Below are 27,247 nucleotides of genomic sequence, written 5' to 3'. Positions count from 1 at the left end.
CTTTTTAAACTACATACTGCTACCTTACCGGTAAAGACTTTTATAGATGAGAAGGGCATGTTCGTTCCCTGGGGTGTCGAATGTATCCTCTGTAAGAAGCCCGAGACTATAGAACACGTTTTCCTGGAGTGTTGGGACGGCATCTTTCTTTGGGACGTCCTTCAACGCACCCTAAAGAAAGACTTGCCACTGGACCCCCATGGGATTAGGTACTTACCGGTTGATAACGAGGGTGGCGTCCCATTCGATCTCATAATGTTGCTTTGTCTGCATAGCATCTGAAGGATGAGGATGGCAGTGCGCCACGCCGACCGTGATGCACGGGAGGCACGTGAGTATTTCCGTGAGAGTGTTGTATCATTTGTTGAAACTGTGAAGTCCCAGCAGGAAGTCCCTGAGTGGCTACCGACTATAGAAGGGTTGTTGTTGATGAGACAATTTTAAAAACACACCCCTAGCCAAATGTAGGCTAGTATTTACACCGTAATACGGCTATCTGTTTGATGTTTGAATGTCATGACCCGACAATAAAGAAAAAAAAGATAGCATAGTTGTAAGGTGTCTGCTTCATGCGCATGTGGACGCGGGTTCGGTCCGCGGTCTGGGCCTACTTTTTTTTTCTTCTTTTTTTTCTCGAGCATTTTAATTTGTCGAGGCATTTGGCGATATTTACGACATTACTTTTTTGCGATCAACAATGAAAAAAGAGAGAAAAAAAAGAATGTTGTCGACGACACTTTGCAGAAGTAAATGGTATAAAACTCCTTTTCTGTTGGTGCAATCGCAGACAGCGGGGCTTGGGTTGCCGGCTGGACACTGTCAAGCGGCGTGTACGGGCGAAGTTTTGTTATTAGGAGCCGCACACTGTCGCCGCGAAGCGGTGTGAACGCAGGCGGGGGTGTGTGTTAAAGAGCTCCCTAGTGATACACGCGCCGTTCGAAAAGCGTGACCCAAATGGCATGAGTTCTCCGCGTAATGCGTCTAGCAGTTTCCGGCCAAAGTGCACTACACAGGGCGTATAGCTTTACTCATAGAATAACACTCATGATCGTCATTTCATGGGACGTTGAAGAAAAAGAGGCCAATATTCACGAATGTATCGAAGAGGCGTAGAAGAAAGAAAGTGGAAATAAAAATTGAGTTGTAAGTCAGCGCTGTGTGAGTGTTTTGTCTGCTGTGATTGTGCAACTAAGTGTGATTGTTTTTGTGGCCGGTGGTGACGTATGTTTGTGTGTAAGCTCCTTCTTGCGATGTTATTTTGAGACATAGATAACCAACTCGCCCAAGCCGCCGTTTTGTCCAGCGATATTTCTATTACATCGCGCCCTTCTCCGCATCTTTTCTGGAACCCTAGACTTCTTGTCGCCGGGATCCTTATTTGCGTCTGCCAAGCGCGGATCTTTAGATATTGCATCCAAGTCAAAATGGTGCCGCTTGAAGCCAAAACCTTTTCGATGGCTTTGTCCCCTCAGCAAGTCACGGCACGTGGATGTGCAAGATCCTACGATGTGGATGGCACAGACAAACGAGGCATTACCGGATGAGACTCTCCGTACATCTGTGTACGCTTCCATTTGGGAAAAGCATATGGCGTGAGTACTCCTTCCTTTTAGATAAAATGACTGATCATTTATGGCGACTAACTCTGAGGCACTCCACAGTCTAATTCCCAACCCCCTCCCCCCCCCCCCTCCCCGTCGCAAAAAAAATAAGAAAAAAAGTGGGGGCACTGAGTAACACTGTGCACACTATCGGAGACATACATCTGCCGCAGTTAGTGCAACGAGTCCTGGACTCCTGATTCTTTGTCCCAAGTTCGCGGTAGAATCAAAGAAGTCGGCACCTGAGGCGATCAATGGTCAGAGAATTGGCACTTCGTGCTCCAGAATCTGATTCTGACCGCGTCACCTCCGAAAGAGTAGATATATTCTTACGAAAAAAGTCCCGAGCCTCACCCTTACCAACCAAAAAAATGTGGTGACCTACCTAAAGAAGCATCAACTGTCCCTGATGCCGGCTGATAAAGAAGGAGGATTTGTGCTCATGCACCACGACTTGTTTGGAGAAAAAAGCACTCTCAGCCATTGAGTCCGTTTTTCAACACCACAACGATATCTCACTAAGATCAAGAGCGAAGCTAAAAAAGCGATGTCTGTCAATGTAGCTAAAAAAAATATTTTCGCTTACATAGATTGCTGCGAACTGTTAGGCTTGGAATTATGTTTCACTGCCAAGACTAAAAACAATGGATGCGCGCTCAGAATTGTCTCCAGAAGGGGAACCTGGCAGCAGTCGGTAGCCTTATTTCATCAAGATAAACTAAATCTTCACATGATTGATGATCCCTTCTTAATTTGGAGCTCCAACAAAATAGTAAGATTCCTATCTGAGCGTAACGAGAGCAAAATAAACGCACTTTCAATTGACATAAAAGATCTGTACTACGCACTACCTTAGGACCATATTATACACTGCATTGAGAAAAGTGTTGATTCTTTTGAAACCATCGCATTCCAGAACGCTTCGGGCATCCATCAAGACAGATTTCTTGAGTTGGTTGCCTCCTACCTGCAATCCACGTTCGTCACGTGGGATGAAAATACATACTTGCAATAACAAGGGGTTTGCATAGGGCTTTATATCGCCCTTGTGCTCAGTGTCATTTACCTTGCGAATCATGATAGACTGTTGCTAAGAAGCTTAGACTCCCCAGAAGTTTTGAACATTTTTCGTTACGTAGAGGATTATATCATCTTCCATGACGTCGAAAAAAGCAAGTTTCCTACTATTATGGCCAAAGTTCTGTCCAGTTTCGAAGAGTGTATGAACCTGTTGGGAGCTCACGCACGAGCTGCCCGTTGAAAGGTCTATTAGATTCCTGGATCCACGAACAATTTTATTGACTTTCACGTATGCTGGTTGTACGAGCCACGAGTAAACAAGCCGCTCTTTCACTTCAATTCTGCACAACACTCCAAGTTGGTTAAGACGGGCATCGTCAAATTTTGCCTTAAAAACTCACTTATCAAATCATGCAAACATCCAATAAAAACAAGTTTCTGTGCACAAGTTTGTCACCTGTCATCTGCAGGGTATCCTACTTCCTTATTAACATCACTGGAGTAGAACCTTATAAGCGAACAGAAAAAATTTGTCATCAGACGAAAACCAAGAGACAGGTCAACTAGACCCATTGTTGTGCCTTACATCCACAACGTCTCCCATGGTCTTAAGAAAGTGGTAAACAGGGTCAGCATTAATTTCACCTTCTCGGCTCCAAACAATCTTTCCAGCTTATGGAAAAAAAAAGTTAACAATCATTTACAACATACAGCGAGCTTCACAAAAAAAACACCAGGCCAGTTTCGTTTCATGCACAGGAGGGGTAGTATATCCCTTTCCCGTCTCCTGTGGGAAACGAAATATCGGCCAGGCTGGGAGATGTTTAAACGACCTACTTCATGAGCATAACAACAGCATAACTAAAGTCAAATAAGGACATTTAGGTCTTCAACTCCGTGATCGCGGATCTGCGGCACATCTAGATATGTGTACAGTGCTGGGCAAAAGTTGTAGCAAACTGACTAGAGAGATAGTTGAAGAGGAACATATTGCCAGGTATGACGATAAATGTGTTAGCAGTCCATCGCTCAGATTAACACGTAAAGCATTCGCCTATCTATCACTATTCGATAAACGCACATGATCGTCATTGCATAGAACTTTGAAGAAAAAGAAGCCAATCTTACTAAATGTATAGAAAAGGCGTAGAAGAAAAAGAAGTGCAAATATAAATTGAGTTGTTAATCAGCGCTGTGTGAGTGTTTTGTCTGCTGTGATTGTGTTACTAAGTACGATTGCTTTTGTGGTCGGTGGTGACGTGTGCTTGTGTGTAACCCCATACTTGCGCTGTTTTCTTAAGACAAAGATAACCAACTCTCCCAAGCCGCCATTTTGTCCTAAAATGTGTCCTGGCGTGGGTATTCACATCACGATGTTTTTCGAGGTGAGATGTGCGTGACGTCACTGACTGGAAGAACCAACGTTATTAGATTAGCTTAGTTACGGAACTGCTCATAGACGCCGCATGCACGAACAGTACCCCCCTCACTCACCACGACTCGCCAAGCGTCGCTCGACGCGCCGCCAGACGGCTGCTTTGGTAACTGAATCAGGATAAGTACGTTTCAATGTTACTAGAAACGTAAAAACACACGGAAAAAAAAACTCTTTTTGTAGTATCGTTTATTGGAGTTTAGTACAAAATGGGGCACGCGTGATGTTTTCTAAAATCTTTAGTTTGCTAGGTTTTGCGGCACAATAATATATTTTTCATACAACCATGCCTCAGCGGTGGTTTCAGGTAGCGCGTCCCGACCTAGGCTCATCTTAACTTCGGGGTGAATTCGCGGCGCGTCCGCTGGGGGGACGGGGGTGGCATCTCTGCAGCCCTTTCCACTGTATCTGTTTCGGCTCCCAAATGGCCGATTAAAGCCAAAATTGATGTTAGGTTCAGTTCCTCGAGTGACCGCTGCAGGGTAAATGGCGGCGTTGTGGTCGCGCTTTCGCACTTCAGCTGGGCTCTTTGGAACGCATAGATATGAAACAAAAATATAGATGGCGCTTTGAACGAAGCTTGGCGGATTGAAGAGAGTGAGGAGGGGCACCCCCTTCACGGGAGTTCCACAACTGAGGTAATCTAATAATGTTGGGTAGGACCACTCAGTGACGTCACTCACGACTCAAGCATTCACAGGAACGCCGGGGAGCCTAGAGAGATGCAGTGTTATCAGGCGTGTTTAGTGGTCGCACTCTCGACAACAGAGCTCTGTGATCGCTTACGAGAATGCGCGCATAAAAGGCGATACGCGATTATGGCGGCAGTGCTGTTAGATGCAGAATATGACGGACTCTTTTCTGCTAAACGGAATATGCTTGTTTAATAGGTGGATGCAAGACAAATAGCATGGCATTTTTCAAGATGGAATCTTGGGCGTGTTGGTACGGCACGTTTGTACAGCACGAACCGAAAGCCAGTTGTATGAGGAGGTGCTTCAGGATGGCATTGATGAATATCGAAGACTCCTTCGGGTGCCTCGGACGACATCCGCATCAACGCAAGCCACAAGTTAGAGGATCCCGATGTCACTACCGGCGTCTTGCTGAGCAAAATATGTAAAGTTGCTAGAAACGCGGACAAAAATTTACAGGAGGACACTAAGACTGGTTAAGTGTAGGAATGCAAAAGCATTACTGCGCGCCGCGCACTCCTACAAGCAGCACGTCCCGTTGTCCTCCGCGGCGCGACATGGCTGAAAGCAGAGCGTAGAGCACGTGAAGAGCGAGAATTCCCCACTCCCTCTTCACCTGTCCCGCCCCCCCCCCTCCTCCCCCCTCCGGGCCTCCAGCCACGTTTGACACGTGACCCAAGAGGGAGGAGAGGGAGGTGGCGGCGCCCGCGCTACCCTCTTCCTTTTACCGGCGCGGGCCGCAGCGCCACGAGAGGGCTTGTCTGTGGAGTGACGTGCCTTTGAACTATGCCTCGGCGAAGCCAATGGGCATTTAGCTGCCGTTCCGCTCAGCCAATGAGAGAATGGGAATTTATTTTCCATTTTTCGCGGTTACAGACGCCACCGGCTTCGCTCCACAGGACAGCTAATGCTTTCGCATTAATAAGGCCAATTGCAAAGAGATCTCAAGCCAAGGCGAGGAGTGTTTGTGCAGCCCGAGCAAAAGCCCCCTCCCCCCCCCCCCCCCCCCCCCCTCCCCGTGGAATGTCTACGTCAGCGCGACTCCGCGGAAAAGTGTGACGCTGTTAACACGTGACGCTCATCGCGGGGAGCAAAACGAGAGATTTCTCCCCCGTGTGGATACCATTTTAACGAACGAGCGCGTAAGATTCTTTTTGATAAACACCTCAAAGTGAAGGCATGAGAATTGGGCACAGAGGCTTACCGCGGGCGAAGCAAGAATAGACCAAACTCTGCCGAAGACTGCTTTTTCTTACGTCCTGTTTTTTTTTTTTCGACTGCAAACGGAATCACTGTTTGTCAAGTACAAGGCTGTCCATGACTCAGGAAACGTATAGAATCCTTGGCAAAGAATTTAAGATTGACAACCGAGTTCTCGTCTCGGGTGTTAAGATTTTTTTAACTTCCTTTGTGGCGTGCCCGCCGAATTGTAGCCAGGCCCCGCCCCGATGATCGCGTCGTGAATTCGTCTTGTCTGGTGTTTCGTGAACCATGGCCTGAGCTAGGTCTTTACATGAAAGCTTTTCTCTACCCGCTTCGCCTTTCGACTCCCCCCCCCCCCCCTTCCCCCGCCCCCCCGCCCCCCCCCCCCCCCTTTGTGGGTGTGTCTCGTTCCCGAGGCACACGTCACAGATTTTTTGCACTCAGATGGGCATCGCAAGAAGTAACTACGACAGTAATGAGTCAAACATTTTAGTGAAAAACCTGGGACTGAGGTAATGACAGACGACGACAAGGAAGAGAACGAGAACGTCTCAACGTTCTCCTTCTCTTTCTTGTCGTCGTCTATCAATACCTCAGTCTCGAGTTTTTCACTAAAATGTGTGATATATACCAGCTCACTGGCGCCCTTACGTTCTGCTCAGTAACGAGTAATTATCTAAATTTACCGCACGTGAGTAAGCCATTATATTACTAAATTACCAGCCCAAGAAATTATTAATGTTATTACTCATTGCAGCAAAAGTAATTTGATTACAGTAATCTTATTACTGCCTTCTCTGGAGCATTCCAATCGTTCCATCGAATAGGCTCTGAGAACTACCTCTGACGTTCTGTGTTACCACTTACTTTGCAACGCTAGTATAACAAAAGTGCAATTTAGTTAGTTGCGCGTCAAGTCCTTTGCTGAATGTTTCGAGTGATCTTAACACCTTAAAACCATTCTTCATCCGTGCGAGTCGTTATTCGTTCAGCGGGCCTGTGGTAGAAGGAGCACGTGTTTTTGCTGAGTTAGACCAAATTTTCTATGTTTTTGTGAATTACTCATTAACATTTTTGTATTTGTTATTTCATTAGACGCCAAACGTTTTGGCAACTATTCTATTCAATTTCGATTCGAGCTGAGAATTCACTATTCGCGCAGTTGAAGTAAAAAATAAATTTGCATTAAAAAACTCTCAACAGAATGATCAGCCTCTAAAATGATGAAACATTTAATAGTACGCACAAAGACAAACACATTATTCTTAAACAAAAAAAAATGCTGAAAAGAACAACACATTTATGTATGAGTATAACCTGTCAACCCACGCGCTCAGAATTTGAACACCCCTTCTTCTACTAATCACTTAATATTGGAATAAAATTCATGCACTCAAAGAGTTTCCATACTCACATGAGTTGTTTGGGTCAATATCAGTTCAATAACAGGATTGATCATATCCGCAAATCTCAGTTCAGCCTTGCAGAAGGAACATTTCTGAATTACTGAATGAACAATGACTGTTGCAAGAGTCATTTAGGCACACTTAGACACTTATATGACCGTAATTTTACAAGGAGAATAAAAATCTCAAAACTACTCACGGCATTGAGCAATGCTGAAAGATATTGTTTTACGCCAGCCAAGAGTTTCACGTCGCTTCGCAGAAACGCATCATCATACACAATTTGGACTCCCAGAGACATCATGGGACGCTCCAACTTATCTGCAGTTCAATAAAGTTGCAATGTGGAGTGAATTTTGTATGCATAAAGTCCATCGACGCGCAGGTTGTTTGTAGTAAGATTGTTACCGGTATGTATAATAGGTTTATTGTGAATAATAATAACAATATCGGTATCTTCACGAACATCTACAGGCACCGTAGAATGTCTGTAAATGCTCCACAAAGTGAACGCACTACTGTAATTTCATGAACATAAATAGGCAGGAAACGGCGACGAGTGCTTAGTTATCGCTGTACATAAATACAAGCTGAACAGATTAAGAGGCGGTATTACGCATTTGGTTCCCCCACGCCTTGGACTTTACGTTTGATAATGTTTTACAACCTAGGATGCATTCTGACACTTCTGAGGTTGTACTGACAATGAGTACAAGAGAAACACCTGAGCGCAAGTTTTTATGTTTCTTGTCATCGCTTAATTCACATCCCAAAACGAATCTGTGTTAAATATGAGTGAGTGAAGGGCAAAACAAGATAAAAACTAAAAAAATGTGGGCTTATATTGAATTAGAAAGGTAAAATAAACGAAACTTTGTTTAAACAATTATAATGTTTGAATGTAGTACCATGATATGAGAATTTGTTAGCATTCTTTTATATTATACTCACCAAACTCGTTTTGATTTCGCAGAGACGAAACAGTGGCGGCTGTTACCCAAGCTATAAAAGCTGAAAGTTTTTAAAGACAAAAGTGATAAAAGTTGAAAATAATATACAGGGTGTCCCAGATAACTTCTACCAAATTGTAAAAAACGAAGCACGCTGCGGGAGTGAAATTAAATGTATGTCATTAGGAAGCGTCTTAGGAAAGTGCGAGAAGTTTTCTTAGTGCGCCTTGCTATTTAAATAATTAAGACTAATTAGCTTGCTTTTGAGTTATTTGTTTAAGGGTCAAGGCGTGAATGGTTTAGTTGTAGGTCACATTGAGAAAGACCCATGTAAGATATTTGCAAGATGGTATGCACTGCGCAAATCATTCCAGCCTAAAAAGAAAGCCTCCGACATATTACAAAATCACGTGACAACGATCCCGTACATCGCTCTAGCCACGCTCTCGGTCGTGCTCTGAAGGAACGATGTCCACCTTATCACTTCGTTCGAGTTACCTGCACCGGTGCAGGAGGTGCTGATGAATCGAACAGCCTACTAGCGCGCTGTCTGAGTCAGTTATTTGCGGCAACGGGTTGTCGCGCTTATCTTGGAGCCTTCACCATTACGAAACCCCGTCTCAAACAGCGCGCCAGTGATAAGATGGACCGTGTTCCTTCAGAGCACGTCTGAAAGCAATGCAAGCGCGACAGGCAGGCGTCACGTGGACTTTTTTATATTCCGCAGGTTTTTTTTAGGCTAACATTTAGGCTAACAAAAATAAAGGCGCAAAGAGCATTGAAGACAGGCCCCGAAAAAACGCAAGGACAAGAAGAGACGTAAGCACTGGCGCGCTCGCAACTAACATCTATGGAAAAAACAAATCTCGTATGTAGCCGTGAAAAACCCCTTCGTCACGACAAGGCAAGGTGTAGAACCGTTTCTCAAAAATTAAATTCTTTCGTCGGTAAGGTTATAGACGTGTCACTTAGAAAAAATCGTAAGGATGCAGGCGAGCTGGTGAATATTAGCCATGTTGAATTAACCTGAGACTGGGGTAGAGATGAAACATCAATACGTAGAAAAGACAGAAGATAGACAGGACGACGTCTCAAACTCAGCTCTAGTTTGAGCTGAGTTTGAGACGTCGTCCTGTCTATTTTCTGTCCCTTCTACGTTTTGATGTTTCTTCTCTACCCCAGTCTCAGGTTAATTCAACATGGTTACATCTCACTTGTTCACATCTTGCCTTTTGTTTTGATTTCAAAAAGCCTCGTGAAGCTTCCTGAATATCTTATCGGGCTATCTGGCCAGAAATGTTGTGTTTTTAAATGACGGGGAGCAATGGCAGCGGCTGCAGTGTGTCGCCAGATGTCCTGATGGGGTTGCTCGTGTGGCCGCGTCATATTCACGTGCGGGATCGGTGTAGCATCGGCCAGTCTGACCGATGTATACTGACCCGCATGGTATTGGAATTTTGTTCAACAACTCCCGCTGTGCATTCTGTGCATTTTTCGCGGTGTTAGTTTTGCATTTGTCGGCCGCATCAGCGGAAAAATTTATATTGCGGCACATTCTTGACAGCTTATTAGGGACCGAGAAAACAACTGGTATACGTCGTACCGGTCAGCTTTAAAAGGGGAGCCCCTATTTCTGCAAGAGTTAGAGCATAGCCTCCTCTATACGGAAAAAGCCTGGCACATCGACGACGGAGCCACAGGGAGCGCGGCCGCAGGAAAAAGGAGAGGAGGAGCGCGCCGAACGGTGACCAATATGGTAGCGCAACGCAGAAAGGGCAGACCTAGACAGCGAGCGCTTGGGTCATGAGCGGCCGCTCCCCGAACCACGCTTGTTTTTGTGTTTTCGTCACCGTCGTTTTCGTACTCCGGGAGAATCGGGCGCGGCGATTCGAAAGGGCGCAGGGAGAAACGGGAAAGGGTAGACGTTGAGTTTCTCCTCTCCACGATAGCGACAAGAAAAGAGAGAGAAAAAAAAAAAAAGATTGTTTCTGCGTTTGGCCGCTTGCTCTTTTGTGGCGCTAGCAGGCAAGGTTCTCTCCGCTCCCGTTTCTCCGCCCCTCCTTTCCCATTTACGGCGGCCGTCTTTTCATGCGACGCGCCAGGCTTTCTCCGTATAGAGGAGGCTATGGTTAGAGGCATTGGAGCCAGAGTTGAACCGGAGTTTAGTGCCCTTTAGATCGACTGCAGCGCGGGAGCTACCTTGACTATTTATTCAAAATTAGGTTTGCCTTTTGATGTAGAACTATACCTATTTTTCCGCGCTTGGAAGGGGGTGCCCGTTGCGCGTCGATATCACCAAAACGTTGCCACCGAAGTGACGTCATGGAAGTGACGTCTTTCTCGGGTATAAGTCAGCTGACGTCGGACCACCTGACGTCAATCGATGTCACGTGAACTGACGTCATGTGACCTATACAGCAATTCAGTTTCCCCGCCACATTTTGTCGGAAAGATTGATGTTACGTGATTAAACCTCACGTGGTATATACACCAATTCAGTTTCCCCGCTAAATTTGGCTAGGAAATGTATTTCACATTACCTGACGTCAGATGAACTAAACACAGATTTCGTTTCTCCGCTAAATTTAGCGCGTCACGTGACATACATCTCTCCACCAAATTTTGCGGGGAAACTGAATTGGTGTATACACCACGTGAGGGTTGGTCACGTGACATCAATGTTCCCGTTAAAGGTAGCCGCGAAAACGAATAGGTGTACAAGTGACTTGATGTTAGGTCACGTGACATTCATTTTTCAGCCCAAATTTAGCAAGGAGTATAACTGGTGTCCAGGTCACGTGACGCCAATTTTCCGGCTAACTTTAATAATATAATAATAATATACTCTATTTTTTGGTAGTGTCCATAACGGCCACGAAGGCCTACTTATTGGTACACTATAAACAAAATAACCATCACATTAAAGATGAATCTGTCTTTTGAGGCGCAGGATGAGGCACAGGTTAATCAATACTAGCCACAAAATGAACAAACGCAATACAGACATATACTAAGACGCTACAGATAACACAAACAGCTAAAATCAAAAGAAAACACAATGCTAGAAACGCAAACAAAAATTTCACTTTAGCGGGGAACTGAATTAGTCTGCAGGTCTCGTGACGTCACCTCACGCGACTTCGCTTGTACCGTGGACGCATTTGAAGCTGCTTCAATCAACACATACGGAACGGGTGCATAACCCAAGGTTTCTCATATATCACCCCAATTCATTTCTTGTGCCACCACCTCGTAGTTCTACGGAAATGTATGGCATAGTACACCTTGCACCGACCAAGCCTTTTTTACTTTTTTAGGCCTTGCCTTTTAAAATTAGATGCCGACCTAAAATGTAGACACGAATTCGTCCTTTTTGGCCACAATCTGCGAACAAACGAAAGCGATAGCTGTAGCACGGTCGCGCAATGCGAGTGGAATATAGTGCCGTCACGTGCCTGAAGACGAAAGCGAGACGTGGTTAATTCTCATAGCCGTTGTGGTTGGCGTAGTGGATGCAACTGACGACTACAACTAGTTCTCGGTGATCCGTGACGTAAGTGGGTAAGCGCGGTGGAAGGTTTAAAATCCACCCAACATTACGCGTAGTAACTGAATACTGCCAAAGTGGGATTTCTCATAACGCGAGTATTGTTTGAAAACAGGTCTTTCAACCAAACGACACCAAGATTTTCTCTTCGCCGCGCCATTCTTGGATAGACGGCAGGGCAGGCTTCTTCGCTTTCATCGCGCTGCACGGTCGACTTGAAGTCTTAACTTCCCCCTCCTCGTTCGTGGAGGGGAGAGAAAAAGGTTCTTTTTCATTCTTCGCGCGGCGACGACAACCCTGAGGTCAAAATCTCTGTAAAGTGTGGCCTGTAAAGCTATCCCTTCAAACAAGTTCGATCTGTATTAGTGCTGGAGATAATTTCCGAGCACCTCGCGATAACCCCAGGGGTTTCACCGCGTAAGCCACTTCTCCTCGCACGCCGATGCCAAGCGGTGATGCTCGACGCACGCGCGCCTGTGCAAGATGGAGAAGGTTGACGCGAGCGGCGATAGAGCCACGGCGAAGAGGCGCGGCTGAGATGAAAATCAAGAGATTTCATCAGGACTATGGGACCCTGGTTCTGCCTTATTATAGCAGCCGCCGTACCACCATTTCATTAAACTTTCTCGCGACTTTTAGCTTCGTGACATCGCCGACATCGTCATCTGGAACATCACACGATGACATGGCCAGTGCCGCTCACGGGCGCATTCTAACTACTGTGAATAGAAGGACCGGTAAACAAATGTTTGTAGCATTTCCCTTCTCTTGTACTTCTCTTAAAACATTAATGCCTTCTCAAAACTTTATTTTAAGCACAAATAATATTTTGGTGTGACATGTAGCAGACTTGCGTTCATGGCGGTGTTTGGCACAAGTGGTGCATCACTTCCATCACTGTGCTTATTTTATTGTATCATAACAATTGCATATTGTTATCCTCAGATCAACAAATCTTATTAGTCTTCTTCCCTCTATGAATATCCAAAGTTCCTTAGTGCTTTGAGTCATGTCCGAGTCTCCTGGGTCACATTAATTTTTCTAACATCATGATTAATAACGTAATTATTTTTTTTTTCAGTATATGTATTGACCGATTTTACATTTTTAAAACGGTTGCTGTAGTTTACATTTTTGTATTTAAACGCTTATTTAGGTTTATTTATTTAATTTTGCTCATTTATATTTACTTATTTTCCGTTCTTTGAAATTTCGGCAAATCCCTAATTCGGCCCCTTATCTCAAACGTTTGGAGGTCCCTATTTCAGACTGACGCACGTCCGGCGAACGCGCATGGAGAACAGACGAGTACGGATTCAGGTGTTGTGTCTCGAGTGGCCCTCAAGTGTTCGATTTGTTCAGTAAGCTAGGTTACGCGCGCTATCGCGTGCCGAAGGGGGTTGGGCCTCCTAGAGGACGACAAAGTAAAGGGCACCCTTTGTCTGGGCTCGAGAAGGAATGGTCGTGTTCTTGTCCCCATGCTAACAAAACATGGTGGCACCGACTGGTTAAGGACGTTAGCCCTGAGAGGACTTCAGTAAGAAGTGTACCAGGACGACGACTACGAACCGATGGCAACAGAAGTCGGGATTTCGCAAGAACCTGATGTTCGGATTGCCGTGGAGGCTCCACTGTTCGCATGCCATCCACCGGAAGAGTTCGACTTTTCCAAGTCAGAGGACTGGCCCCAGTGGATTCGGAGGTTCAAGCGCTTTCCAGTGGTGAGTGGACTCCAAGCAAAAAGCGGTTCCGTACAGGTCAGCGCATTAATCTACTGCATGGGAGACAAGAGCGAAGATATCCTTCTCTCGCTGAAGCTGACAGAGGCGCAAATGCAACAGTACGAGGCAGTACGAAATGCGCTCGAAGAGCATTTTATTGTTCGAAGGAACGTAATTTATGACAGGGCCTAGTTTCATTTGCGAGTGCAAGACTCATCGGAGTCAGTAGAAGACTTCATAACAGCTCTTCACGAATTGGTCAAGTACTGCCGGTTCGACAACATACACGACGAAATGATCAGGGACGGCATCGTAGTGGGCGTCCGAGACAGGAAGTTGTCCGAGCGGATGCAGCTCGACGCAAATCTGACATTAGAAAAGGCAACCACAATGGCACGTCAGTCGGAGACTGTGAAGAAGCAGCAAGCTGATCTTCACGTAGAAGGCAGTCTCAATCGAGTTCCGCGGCGTCTTCACCGACGCTCGAGGTGATTGCGAGAGGGCCTTCCAAAAAAGAGTACTAAAGAAACGTGTCCGCTGTGTGGGCGAAGTCCTCATTCACGAAATAAATGTCCAGCTAAACAAGCAACCTGAAACAAGTGCACGAAAATATGACATTTTGCGAAAGTTTGCCGGAGCTCCATGACAGTTAGAGAGGTCAAAACCTAAGAGCCCGCTTTTTTGGAGTCATAGAATCAGCCGAGGAAGACGAATGGAGGATTGTACTGACATTCCAGACAGCTCCAGTATCTTTCAAGACAGACAGGGGGCAGACATCACTGCCATTCCAGACAGAATCTACAGACAGTACCTCAGTGCATTACCTCTGGTTGTGGCCAGAAGAGTAGTAAATGGGCAGAGCCGATCAAAGCTGAACGTACCGGGTGTACTGAGAGCAGATATTCGCCATGAAGAAAAGCGCGTATCCGCCGATCTTTATGTCCTAAAAGAGCTAGACGAACCACTTTTCTCGGGAGGCTACTCTATGGGGTTGGGACGTGTAGAGAGACTGAGTGCGGTAGTTGACACGAAACCTAGGACAGTCGATCCAAAGTGCGAGTTTCCGGAACTTCATAATGCATTGGCTGCGTGCAACAACCTGACAAGATTAAAGTGGCGGTGCAACAATATTTGGTGGGAACGTTTCTCCCTTTACAACATCTCAAGCCTAGTTCACATGCAGCGGTTTTGGCCCTAGACCGGCGCGATTTCTGCCGTCGCGGCGCTCTGGCCAGCACCAGCAATTCTGCGGCACGAGCGCCGCGACGGCAGAAATCGCGCCGCTTTAGGGCCAAAATCGCTGCATGTGAAACCCGCTTTACTGGCACTGGTGGGCCCTAAGAATACTCAAACGCAACGCTACTGACCAAGAAGCGTCCTCGTTGCGGTGGAATTCCAGAGACAAAAGTGGACCTTTTCTTTCAGTCTCTCCTTCGCAAAACTTAATGACGGAGCTGCGGGGACAATGCAAAATTTGATGACGTAAAGTGGGCATTGAAGCACACCCAAATTACGATATTTTAATGCGATTCATAGATTGAACCCGAGCATTGCGTGAGCAGTCGATTTAGGCTCGTGATAATTACTAGCTCGAGAAGCATTCGGGTAGTGTCCCGTGTCCAATCGCTGCAACGACGACAGTGGCCGAGCAATAAAAATGTCGGGAACTCAGCGCGTGTCCTGTTCTTTGCCAACCCCAGCGCGCGGCTATGATCAACATTGGTGGCATATAATCGGCTCCAGACCACGTGGCCGCTTGTTCTGGCTGCGAGTTGAGGGGGTGAACGCTGCTCGTTTCTCTTTATTTTTTTTTCTGGGACTCATATTGCGTGGGGTGAAAAACAAACATGTGTTTCATAGGTCATTAACGTAAGGGATCCGTTCTAAGGGGTATTTGCGCAAAGTACAAAAATTGTTGCATCGCCCTTAGTGGAATCCCTTAGTGGAAAGATAAAAAAAAGAAAATGAAAGACGTTTACAATCACCTATAATGCCGAATTAAAGGCCAGCTCTTGAGGAGGAGGAGGGGAACGTACGGAGAGAAGGTTAAGCCCCTCCTCCTCTCCTCCTTTCCTGCTAGCCTCCCATTTAAGGGAAAATGTTCCGCTACAGTTGCCGGAGAGTTTTTTCGCTAAATTTAGCGGAGAAAATCTTCCCCAAAATTTAGCGGGAAACCTTTCCGCTAAGTTTAGCGGGAAAAGTTTTCCGCTAAATTTAGCAAAAGAAAGAAAAAATGCCCCGCGCGGTAACGCCGACGGCGACGGCGACGCCGCTCAAGCCGGAAACGGGCGCCTAAGAGCTGCGCCCTAAAAAGAGCTCGATAGTATGATCACCCTCGGCGTAATCGAAAGTGTGGACGAGCCCACAGGCTGGTGCTCAGCAATGGTAGTCGTGACAAAGTCGAAGGGAAGCTACAGAATTTGCGTTGACTTCAAAGAGGTGAGCAAGTATGTGGAACGAGAAAGACGTCCGCTTCAGGTGACAGACCACGTACTGGGAGAACTTGGTAATGCGAAGTTCTTCAGAAAAATCGATGCGAATTCTGGATTTCGGGAGGAGAAACAGAAACGTAACTTCGACAGGAGACATGCCGCACGCCCGTTGAAACCTCTGCAAAGCGGACAACACGTCTGAATAATTGACCAGAGGACAACCGGAATGGTTCAGTCTCAAGCAGGTTCATCTCTGTCCCACCAGGTCAGAACGGACCGTGGGATTGTAAGACGCAACAGATTCCATCAGGTACCGTACCTCTGCTCTTCTGGGGTTACTGCTACCAGTGCCATTATGCACCTCTACCGGAGCTACCAGCAGCTCCTTCTAGTGAGCCACAAGGTCGGGCTGTGACTAGAAGTAGACGGAGAGTGAAGCCGGTGAATAGATTGAACTTGTAATTCACCAACCGACCAAAAGGGGGATGTGTTCAGTAAGCTAGGTAATACGCGTGCTATCGCGTACCGAAGGGGGGGGGGGGGGGGGGGGGCTCCTAGAGGACGACGAAGTAAAGGGCACCACTTGTCTGGGCTCGAGAAGAAATGATTGTGTTCTTGTCCCCATGATAACACAACACGGTTTACGGCCTGGTGCAAGAAAAACATCCGCTGGCACTGAATACGGAGAATCTGATCCTCGTGGGACATGCGCTCATTAGAACGCTCGCCACTTGATGCTTGGAACGGCCCAAAGTCGGGCGCTCGTTGCGCCTTTTTGTTATGTAATCTACAGGCAAATATAATATAGCTTCATCTACGTGTGTTTATTGACAAACATAACAGTTACAATCACAAAGACTTGACGTCAACTATAGCCTCCTTTATACTCACAAAGCCTGGATGCTCGACGACAAAGCCATAGAGTCCCCGGTCGCCGATTTGGAGTCCGATGATCTGGTAACACAGAGTATACGAGAGCCATTTCTCGGGGAACGTGGACGTCAGCGCGCGGCTTTTGCAGCGGCGAGGACCCGCAACACAATTTTATGCTCGGGAGAAGTGTGTTTCGGTGTCTTGCCGCAGCGAGGAGCCATTCAACTGGGTCTCCTCCCATCCTTTGTCTGCCGCTCCACCTTTTCCATTTCGGCGGCGCTTCTCGTGGTGATCTGCCAGGCTTTGTTAGTATAGAGGAGGCTATGCATCAACAACAAAAGTGCGAGTGCAACGTGGACGGGCGTAATTAAAGAAGGTAGTAAACACCTTGTTTCACCACTGTATGCCAAATTTTCTGTGATTCGCGGGTCCCATTGGCCGTCATTTTTTGTTGTTAAAAACAACCCAGTAAAATATAGCTAATGCGTTGTTTCGACGAATTATATAGAATTAATGTTAAACAATTTGTTTAACATTAATGTTAAACATTAATGTCAACATGTGTGTTGTTTAAGTGAATCAAAGAGCAGTTTGGAAACGCAAGGGAAATGTACGAGGAAATATACAAGTTTGCGTCATTTTTCGCTTGACTATTTCTTTACTAAATACTTTTTGTTACAAGGTGCTATTGATAATTTGTAGAAATTAACGTGCCGCAGGTCTTCATATTAAAGTATTTTTTATCTTTTGTAAAGGGAATCTGTTATAAACCAAGAATCCGGAGCCGACGAGACAATATGGAGACGTGCAGACTTGTACGTAATCCGTTACAAGTAACGGAATTACTTGTAATCCCTTACATTTATCAGTAATTTAGTAACGGATTAATTACATATTTTCTAGAGTAATTTTAAAGTAATTCCCTTACATTTCTGACGTAACGGATTACTTGTAATCCGTTACATTTTTTTTTTGTCAAAACAACCCCCCCCCCCCCTCATTCTAAATAAAGATTTTTTTTTTTTTTTTTTGTAAAATCGGGCGCAGTGACACTGTTACGGGAATCGACCACCGCAAAGGGAGGCTTGGCACTCTTCAGTTCCGCAAAGCCTTTTTTGCAACACCAAGCCCCTGAGTATCTTTTTTTTTAGACCCTAACATCAATGTAAAAAAAATCCAAATAAACAATTCTACAAAAAAAAAAAGGGGGGGGATGAGGGCAAGTTATTTTCGCTTCTTTTTTAGTCCCTTTGTTTTTTTGTTTTCTTTGTGATCGAAGACGGGGTGAGGAGGGCACCAAGTGATTGTGCGCCTCTTCGAGAAGCTCGAGGCGGTAAGTGCGCCGAAAAGAATTAACAATGTCCTTCTGGGATATAGTGACTAACACTATTTTCATAAAGTCACAACACGAAACTACGCTCCCTCTACCCTACCCTTTTTGTGAGTCAGCTTTTTGCGAGCACTTAGAAAATGGTAATAGTCTTCCTTTCTTCTTCTTCCTCTTTTGCCCCAGAAGGACGCATCTTAACTCAAGCAGATATTTTTACAAATAAAACATAATGGTGGCTGACGTAGAATTGATATTCTGGGCTTGAGGAGAGAGTGAAATTTGTGAGTGGGGCCATAGCGCGGCTTACTTAGTACTCTACCCTTTGCTGCCCGTGGCATTAGTGGACGTCTATCTGGAGAACACCGGAGTAAACTGCAGTCGGTCCGTGCTCCGTGCGTTTTTGAACGGCACCAAGAAAGGTACACACGGCAAACGTGCGTCTACATTTCCTTGTTTTAACTGACGTTCTAATTAGTTGTTGTTATGAGTGTCCTTCTTTTTCTTTCATTACTTATATTTATATACTGGAAACTTTTTTTTATTGACCAACGTCGCAATTGAGGCTCGAACTGTTCGGAACCAAAGGAAGAAGAATATCGAGCCAAACCTTATTTATTATTTAATTATCACCTTACTGTTACAACTATGTTTTGCTATTGATATGACTTCTACAACTTCGCCATTTAGACAATGTAGAATTTTAGTAGATCGGTCCGATGACTCAAATAACGATATCCGATACTTCGTCGCCGTCTTTGCGTATGCATCATATCGTTATCGCGTACCGTTATTGCGAGTATCGGAGGTATCGGAAGGATCTACCAAATCTCTCGAATATCAGGCAACGGCTGCAACGACGAAGCTTTGCTCTACATTCGAGGTAAATAGTACTTCCCTTGCTTCGCTGAAAAAGCTCAATGCAGAGCATGAAGCATTCGTGAGGAACAATATGGCACTCCCATCCAGTGCCTCAGCTCAAATGGTGTTCAGCGTAGCAGTCGACATATTGAGTAAGAAATAAAGCAAAAGGTCTGACGAGACTTTCGAGAGCCAGCTCTTGCTCAAAATAGTCAAGGTCATTAAATGGAACAGGTGGCAACAATAAGAACTTGAATAACCCTCTTCCATTTGTTCCTTACTTGAGGACAATAATGTTAAAAGTAACGCCACGAAAGTAACGGATTACTTTTTAGAGTAACGGTCAGTTACTTTCATGGGAGGGTAATTGTAATTGTAATAAATTACAATTTAGCCTCGAGTAATTGTAAATGTAATTCCTTACTATTTTTCAGTAACGTGTACAAGTCTGGAGACGTGTAGCGGTTTCAGAACAGAGCAGTCTTCTTCATTTTTCACGCGGCTCCATGTCGCGAGGACCCACTCCGTAAATATTATAGACGCTTTGCAGCAGCTGTGCATGGACGCCGCCATAACTGACCTTCAGTTTTTCTTTCCTCTTATTCCGTTTATTTCACTTCATCATTACCATAGCAGGCCAGGTTATTGTCATATTAGACTCAACTGTATTCTTTTCTTAAGCATCGGCCTTTGTAGAGGATCGTCAACTACCGTTTCACTTGCTCGGCATCTCGGTAAGACAAGAGAAGGTCACCAATGGCGGCTGTAATTTGGCGCGTGTGTAAAGCGTCTATAGATCTCGCGACATCGACTAGTGGACATTCCTGTCCGTTTAACATTGAAAGCGCTGTACCGGCTTCCGCACGCGAGTGGAGCGTCGTTGGGGTGCACTTTCACAGACTTCACTCGAGGTCTCCGGTGGTTGTTGTGGGCTGCAGTCACCATGCACCTTTGACATGGCTGATGGGCCTGGTGACGATCGTGGAAGAGCCGGGATGACCTCGATGTTATCTGGCGGCCGCTTACATAGTTGGTCCGCATGGCGTGTTATCACTTTGTACGGAGTTTCGACGGTTGCCACGCGAGCTCCCGTTGTCGCCGTGACTTTTCCAGGAATCCACTTGTTTCCTGTCCCATAGTTTCTGGCGTACACCGGGTCCCCAGGCTGGATCGTCCAGTCTGTGTCTTGGGCAGATGCTGTAGAGTGTGATGGGAAACATGTACCAACTCGCGAGCGAATTTGATATCCCAGCAGCAGTTCCGATGGTGACTTTCCCGAGCTTGATGGTGTCCGTCTATAATTAAAAAGAAGCCTTCCCAGGCTGGTTGTAATGTCGTCGTTTTGTATTTTCTTCAACCCATCTTTTACAGTTCTTACCGCGCGTTCCGCCAGACCATTTGACTGAGGGTGAAATGGTGCGGTCCTGATGGGCGTTTTGTTGTTTTTCGACGTGAACTTCGAGAACTTGGCACTGGTGAAAGGTGTACCATTATCAGAGACCAATGTGCGGGGTATCCCCGAAGTGGCTAAACACATCTCGCAAACACGACACAGTATTTGCGCTTGCGGCCTGTTTCATAGGAACGGCCTCGATCCACTTACTGTGTGCGTCGACCACTACCAAGATCATTTTCTCTCTAAAAGGGCCTACAAAATCAACATGTACTCTGGACCAGCGTTTGTGTGTTTCGGGCCAGTTAACTGGTGCCTTTGACGCTGCCATGGGCAACATTTTGACACAAGCGTCACACGTCGCTGACGTGTGCTCTATTTCCTTGTCCAGTCCAGGCCACCAAAGTTGAGATCTTGCTATAGCTTTCATAGCGGACGCTCCCTGATGACTCTCGTGAAGGAGTTGTTGGAGGCGTCCTCTAGCCTCCCTAGGCAAAATGGCACGGTGGCCCCAGTATACCAGGTCGTGTGCCACCGACAGTTCTAGTTTCCTTCCGTAAAAGGGTTGAAGGTTCGAGTCTAGGCTCTTCTCACATTTGACTATCCATTTATGATGTAGTTCTTGACCTGTTCTAACACTGAGTCTGTAGCTCTCATTTGTTTCAACTCCCTGGTTGTCACGAAACCATCCTCTAACTGCTCCATAGCAAGCACATATTCGGGAAGCTCACCTTCAGCAGCTGTTTCCGCTGCTGCTGTTGCTACTGCCGGTACCGGTAGCCTGCTCAGGGCATCCGCATTTATCATTTCTTGGCCAGGCTTGTATTGTAGCTTGTAGCGGTAGCTTCCCAAAAGCAGCGCCCATCGTTGAAATCGCGCCGCAGCCATAGCGGGAGTCGGGCGGTCGGATCTCAGCAACCCCACGAGTGGCTGATGATCCATGACCAGGGTGAACTCATGTCCAAATAGGTAGTCTCTAAACTTCGTTACGCCGGAGACCAGAGCGAGAGCCTCTCGCTCTAATTGAGAATAATTTCTTTCGGCGGTTGATAGAGTTCTTGATCGAAACCCGATGGGTTTGTCTTCTCCACTTTCTCGGTGAAAGAGAACTGCTTTGATGCCGTACGGTGAAGTGTCGCACTCTAGTCGCAGTTCTTTCGCTGGATCAAAGTGCGTTAGCACCTTTGCCGAGCTGAGGTTTTTTTGCTTTCTGGAACACCGCATCCTGTGCTTCACCCCACGTCCAGCGAGCTCCCTTTTCCAGCAATTTGTAGAGGCTTGTCAACAAGATTGACATATTAGGTACAAATCTGGCGTAAAACATCAGCATTCCCAAAAAAGACCACAGCTGGCTTACGTTTTTGGGCCGCGGTGCTTGCACGATGGCTTCCACTTTCGTTTCTTCTGACGGACTCCCCGCTGCTTCTAGTGCTTTGGCTTGTACATGCGGCCTGGAATGTGACCTCTGTTGCCCAGGATGTTTACAGTTCCGGGCCCAGTGACCACATTTTCCGCAGTGGAAACAAGTCGTTCCTTTGTACTGGCAGCGGTTACCTTCGTGTTCTAGGCTTCCACAGTGCTCACAAACCCTTGTGTGTTGTTGTCGTGGGCGAAATTTTTCGGACCTCTTTCCTTGGACCTTCATCCTGAGGACTTCCGATGGTTCATCCCGAGTCATTTTTTGACGTCCAATTCAGCAGCTTCAGCCGCTACGGCTAGCGCTTCTGCATCTGCTAATGTCAGTTCCCTTTTTGACAGCAGTTGCTTCTGAAGGTTCTTTGACCGCACGCCACAGACGATCCTGTCTCTGAGCATTCTGTCCAACATCGCCGAAAAATTGCAGTTATACGCTGTTCTGCGGCTTTCGACTATGAATTCGTGAATCGACTCTCCTTGTTTTTGACAACGATTGAAAAACCTAAAGCTCTCAGATATTTCGTTTGGCTTCGGGTCGTAGTGCGCATCTAGAGCTGCTACCACCTCAGCATTAGGTTTTTGAGGAGCCACTCTTCCACACACTACTCGAAATGTTTTGGTACCTAGTGCCGCTACGAGCACTGCTCGTCTCTTCGCGTCATTTGTAACCTCATTGCCCTCAAAGTAAGCCTCTACCTTGATGAAGTACGTGCTCCATTTGTCCTTGTCTTCGCAAAACTCTGGCAGCTGGTGATTCATCTTTGAAAAACCCGCAGACTGGTGCGCTCTTAGGATGGACGAAGGATCCCCCTCGCTGTGGGTGTCCTCATAGTCCTGGCTCGTCGCCGCTGTTATAAACCAAGACTCCGGTGCCGACGAGACAATATGGAGACGTGTAGCGGTTTCAGAACACAGCTAGCAGTCTTCTTTATTTTTCACGCGGCTCCATCTGCAGTGAGGACCCACTCCGTAAATATTATAGATCTCGCGACATCGACTAGTATATAACAGGAATGAACTTGGTTTTGTCATAACTATAGCACGAATGATGAGTGTTTCATCTCTGGAAAATATGACAATCTATACAATCTAAGTATAGTGTGACTGCTTACAATGATAAGGTAACTTACCTGAAAGGTTCAGAATTAGCAAGACGAAGCTTTTGACAGATCTGGAAGAGCCCATTGAGACCAGATTTTCCAGAGGACGGTGTTATTTATTAACCACAAATTATGCTGTAATTCCGTAAATCGTTTTCTGTTGTGGTCTTGCTGGCTTGGTCAACCAAAGAATTACCGCAGAGAGCGTGGGCTTATATTATAATCTATGCTAAAGGTTTGCTAGGGAGAAAGAAAAACAATGTATAACATCATGTCGTTGATAACATGTATTCAAGTGATGCTAGTAGGCGTTAAAAATTTTACAGAAGGGTGGTAAACATTTTATTTTATGCACTTACATCTGAAAACAACATAACGGAAATATAAAACAACGATGAAAAAATTATACAAAAAGTCACACCTTACAATATTTCTTGTTAAGAGCGGTCCAAACCGACACGTATTCGGGATTCTTCTGCCGAAACACGTAAACAATTATCTGTTCCGGCGCTCGAAATAGTGAAAGAAATTTTACGTGTTGATTGGGACGGCCACACGGAAAACATGGGCGTATTCAGAATACGGGCGAAGGAGGGAGAGGACACATAGGGCGGCGGAGGCTGGCCTAGATACTTCGCGGTCACGAGTGTAATGCGGAAACTACAAGTGCCTCTGCTGTCTAGAAAATAGCGCGTTGTCTGCTCTGTGACGTGGCCAAGCTGGCGACATCGGTAACGTCGATCGGTTTTAGGAGCGAAGCTCGGTGCCGACCGAGTGGAACGACATCGTCGCAAGGTGACAAAAAGTTCCGTCGCTACTTAGCAGGAAACGGATAAGGGCGACGAAAAAGTTTACTCCCTCTCGCCGAAACAAAACAAAAAAGTTACGGCTGGGCAGGATTGTAACTTAGTCCAACGAAGCCTTAATGTGCGACAATGGTAAGACGAAGCAAGCATTGCGTACCTGATTTACCAGGCAACTGATGGAAAACTACGATATTTGGCATAAACACCACAGTTCACGGGACTTATTCGAAGTCGACGTTTGAGTAGGCATCCTTCGTTTAATAACGTCAGCAGAGTAGACGGAGTCCGCGGTGAGGCAGCACAGTGGTGGTGCCACTTGAGCACGTTCATTCCACCCACAGAAACCATCGTGAAGGAGGTTCACACCACCACGAGTTGTCGACGCACCTTGACGAACAGGGAAGCGACGCTGACAAACCTTACTCCGGCATAGACGGGCACATCGTCACCGACGCAGGGGCTTGACCAAGCGCAGGGATGTTGAACAGTCGTCGGCATAAGAGCCGAATCCTCAAGTCATCGCGTCGAAACTACCGCGCACAATAGCAAATACTGACATGCATTTGCGACAGGAGAGACGTAAGCCGGCGCATAAAAATCACTCCCAGAAGCCAGAAGCGGCGCACCCGACCGAGCCAGCGCCCTGCGCTCGGCGAATCGGCCAGGCCGCTGGGCTCGGCCGCTCGGCGTTGCCGCGTTGTCGGCTTCAGAAACGATCAGCGGCGGGAAGGACGCGGGTTTCGCGATTGGCCACTCCCTCAATACGGAAGCCTCCGTCACAATATGGGACACGTAAGGTTGAGACATACGAGTTCCAAATACTGGTGCTGGAACACGTAAGAAAGAAGCGGAAACGTCAGAACCGGAATGCGGCATCTATACGTGTTGTGGCATACGAGTCCGGAATGCGTGTCGGTTCGGACCGCGCTTTAGTCTTGGTGACGACCAACTACAAATATTTCTTTGTTAAAAGGAGAGAACACTGAAGTTACGACGTGTATCAGTATAAGCACTAATCGAGAATTTCGAGCAGAAACTTACATGCAATCAAATGTCGTAAAGCATATTACCGGTACTCGCTGGGTTTGTAACAATGCGTTACTGTATTAGATAATTCTAATACAATGAATGGTGAACTCTGTTCTTACGTAGCTTATTTTCCGAATGTTGCCCATGAAAATAAACTATGACACAAAGGTCGGCACATAATATCACGACAATTGTTATAGCGCATAAATAAAATATTTATAATGAGTACAATCTTGCTTAACTTCAGAGAGATTACTAGACACTACGTTCCTGACCTATCAGTCACCATTATATCGCTGTCGCGATATTATCTTGTAATTGTATCTTTATCGATGCGGCTCAAATGGCAAAAGCAATTTAACGGAGTTGGATAATATCTGGAGAAGCACATATGTAACATTTTCTAAGTTCTATGGTTTTTTTTATATAACGGTAAACAAATCGATATATTAGTATCGTGTGAATGCGCTAATGCAACACCTATGCAATTCAAATAAACAGAGCAGCCCAACGAGTACACAATAATATTTGTCGTAATTTATAAACTTGTGGTAGAAATCCTTTACATCTATAATCAAACTCCGGCAGCCATATCCAAAAGTTTGGACTAACTAGCGCTGTTTTAAAGTGATTAGTGAGTCTAAGTAGTTGAAAATGAAACTAAAAATGAGTGGCTAAGGAGTAACGGTCCCGCGGTATTCGGGAGCGCGGAGCAAGCGGGCGATTACCTAGTCAGAAGTGAAAAGCGGAACTAACGAGAAAGGATATGTCACTCATGAGTGTAATCTGACTCCAATGTGTAAATGAAGATTTTGTGATTAAAAGAGGATAATATAATATTTATCTATTAAGTTAAAAACACATATGGAATACACGGAAGCCGCGCTGCTAGCGGCATAATCAAATATGACAACGCCCGTAAACGAGGTCTCACTCGTCGTCCAGCGACGTGCTGAGATCGTTTTAGTGGAATCACTGACCTGTAGACAACTCTATTCCGAGAATATTTGCTGCTACGGTTCTTTCTAGATGTGCCCCTCAACAGCCCAAGACAGAAAATGCTTCGTTAGGACTTGCCTTCAGCAGATACCGTGGAAGCCAATACTGGCAACTCCCGCGGAGAACGGGCGAAAGGTGATTGCAGCGCCCCTGGCGAGCTCGGAGTCTCTGTTTGTGGACGAATTCCCCGAAATGCATTGGTTTTGCCTATCTCCGTGCGAGGTGACCAACGAAAAAAAATTGTCACGGACATTCGCTGCTTTGAAAGTTAAAAAATGGGTGCCACCTAATGAGTGAAGGATATTTTCTTCGCGTGGGAAAAATGTTACAGCTTGTAAGGTGCAATTTTGAAGTTCTCCCGAAGAAAACATTCTGTCACAACCTATGTAGGCCAGGCAAAACACGAATTATGCCTTCGCGCTGTTTCGTGAAAAAGGGCAATGTGCAAACATTTCAGAACATAGCTTCGTTTCAACCTTTTTGTTCTTGTCAGTCAATTCGTTTCGTTGTTCCAATTCCCATTTCTCATGAATGTCTTGCTTATAACCGTTTCGTTGAATAGGCGAGCTGGCTAATCCCGCTAAGATCGACTCCGGATGAAGAAGCAAAAGTCAATTTCGAACTACGTACGTTACGACGATGTCAGTATGCTCCGAAAGAAGTCGTTGTGCATATGCAAATATGACGGTATTATAGATTAATAGAAGCGGAGTTCCGTAAAAAGCAGACTTCTCGCGCTTGCAAAGAAAGAAGGGGAGAGCGTCGTAGCCCCGCGAAAAAGGTGATTTCAGTCACGTTATTTACAGTGCACAAATTCCGATTGTTAGCGCGGGGACGACTAACATCTTATGCTTCGCTGCTTTTTTACTTCTACGATAAAGGCCGACACCCGTTGAACCGTCTCCACTCTTTCCATTTTTCAGTCTTCTTTTATTTTTTTTAGGGACGCCACCCTGCCGCGTTCTCTCTTCCTCCTGCTTTTATGTTGCTGTGTACTTGTTTTGCTCTTTTTTTTTGTTTTGTTTGCCTGACGTGTAAGCAATCGCGTACTCTCCCTTTGTTTGGCTTAGTTTTTACTTTCTTTCCTTCGCTTCGGCGCTACTACCAACACCTCCTAGAAGACAAGGCTATAGCCCTCTGAGAGGTTACGTCACAATGGCGGAGGAAGGAAGTCCATGGCGCAACTACGTGAGAATACGTTATCGACGTGAAAAAAATGTTCCTTGACAAGCGGCGCGGTGGCGTTCGTTCATGCGCGTTTATCCGACATTAATATACGTTTTAAAGGCGCAGTCTTGTACAATTTATTATACATAAAATATAAACGTAATATACAACGCGCTACCAAGGTTGAGAGTACCAAATTTATATTTAGAATTATCCCCGTAACCGCGGGACTACGTGCAGTTCCGCAGCACCCCACACTTTTCGAA

At 45.9% G+C, this 27,247-nt stretch overlaps 1 protein-coding gene across 1 annotated transcript in view; it reads right to left on the bottom strand.

The window, feature by feature from the left end:
- The window catches only part of LOC115328081, an 80,157-nt gene extending 57,092 nt beyond the window's left edge, over positions 1 to 23,065 (bottom strand). Inside the window, exons 1-4 of the mRNA XM_040222732.1 lie at positions 23,011 to 23,065; positions 8,312 to 8,371; positions 7,560 to 7,681; positions 7,369 to 7,434 (exon numbers count right to left, since the gene is read on the bottom strand). Of these exons, the coding sequence (XP_040078666.1) occupies positions 7,369 to 7,434; positions 7,560 to 7,681; positions 8,312 to 8,371; positions 23,011 to 23,065 (303 nt within the window). The remainder of the gene's footprint in view (positions 1 to 7,368; positions 7,435 to 7,559; positions 7,682 to 8,311; positions 8,372 to 23,010) is intronic.
- Between the last annotated feature and the right edge of the window lie 4,182 nt (positions 23,066 to 27,247).

Source organism: Ixodes scapularis, unplaced genomic scaffold (assembly GCF_016920785.2).
Source record: "Ixodes scapularis isolate PalLabHiFi unplaced genomic scaffold, ASM1692078v2 PGA_scaffold2__306_contigs__length_199485367, whole genome shotgun sequence".
Classification (NCBI taxonomy): domain Eukaryota; kingdom Metazoa; phylum Arthropoda; class Arachnida; order Ixodida; family Ixodidae; genus Ixodes; species Ixodes scapularis.
The sequence above is the reverse complement of the archived record's forward strand: the minus strand, read 5'-3'. Positions and strand labels throughout refer to the sequence as shown.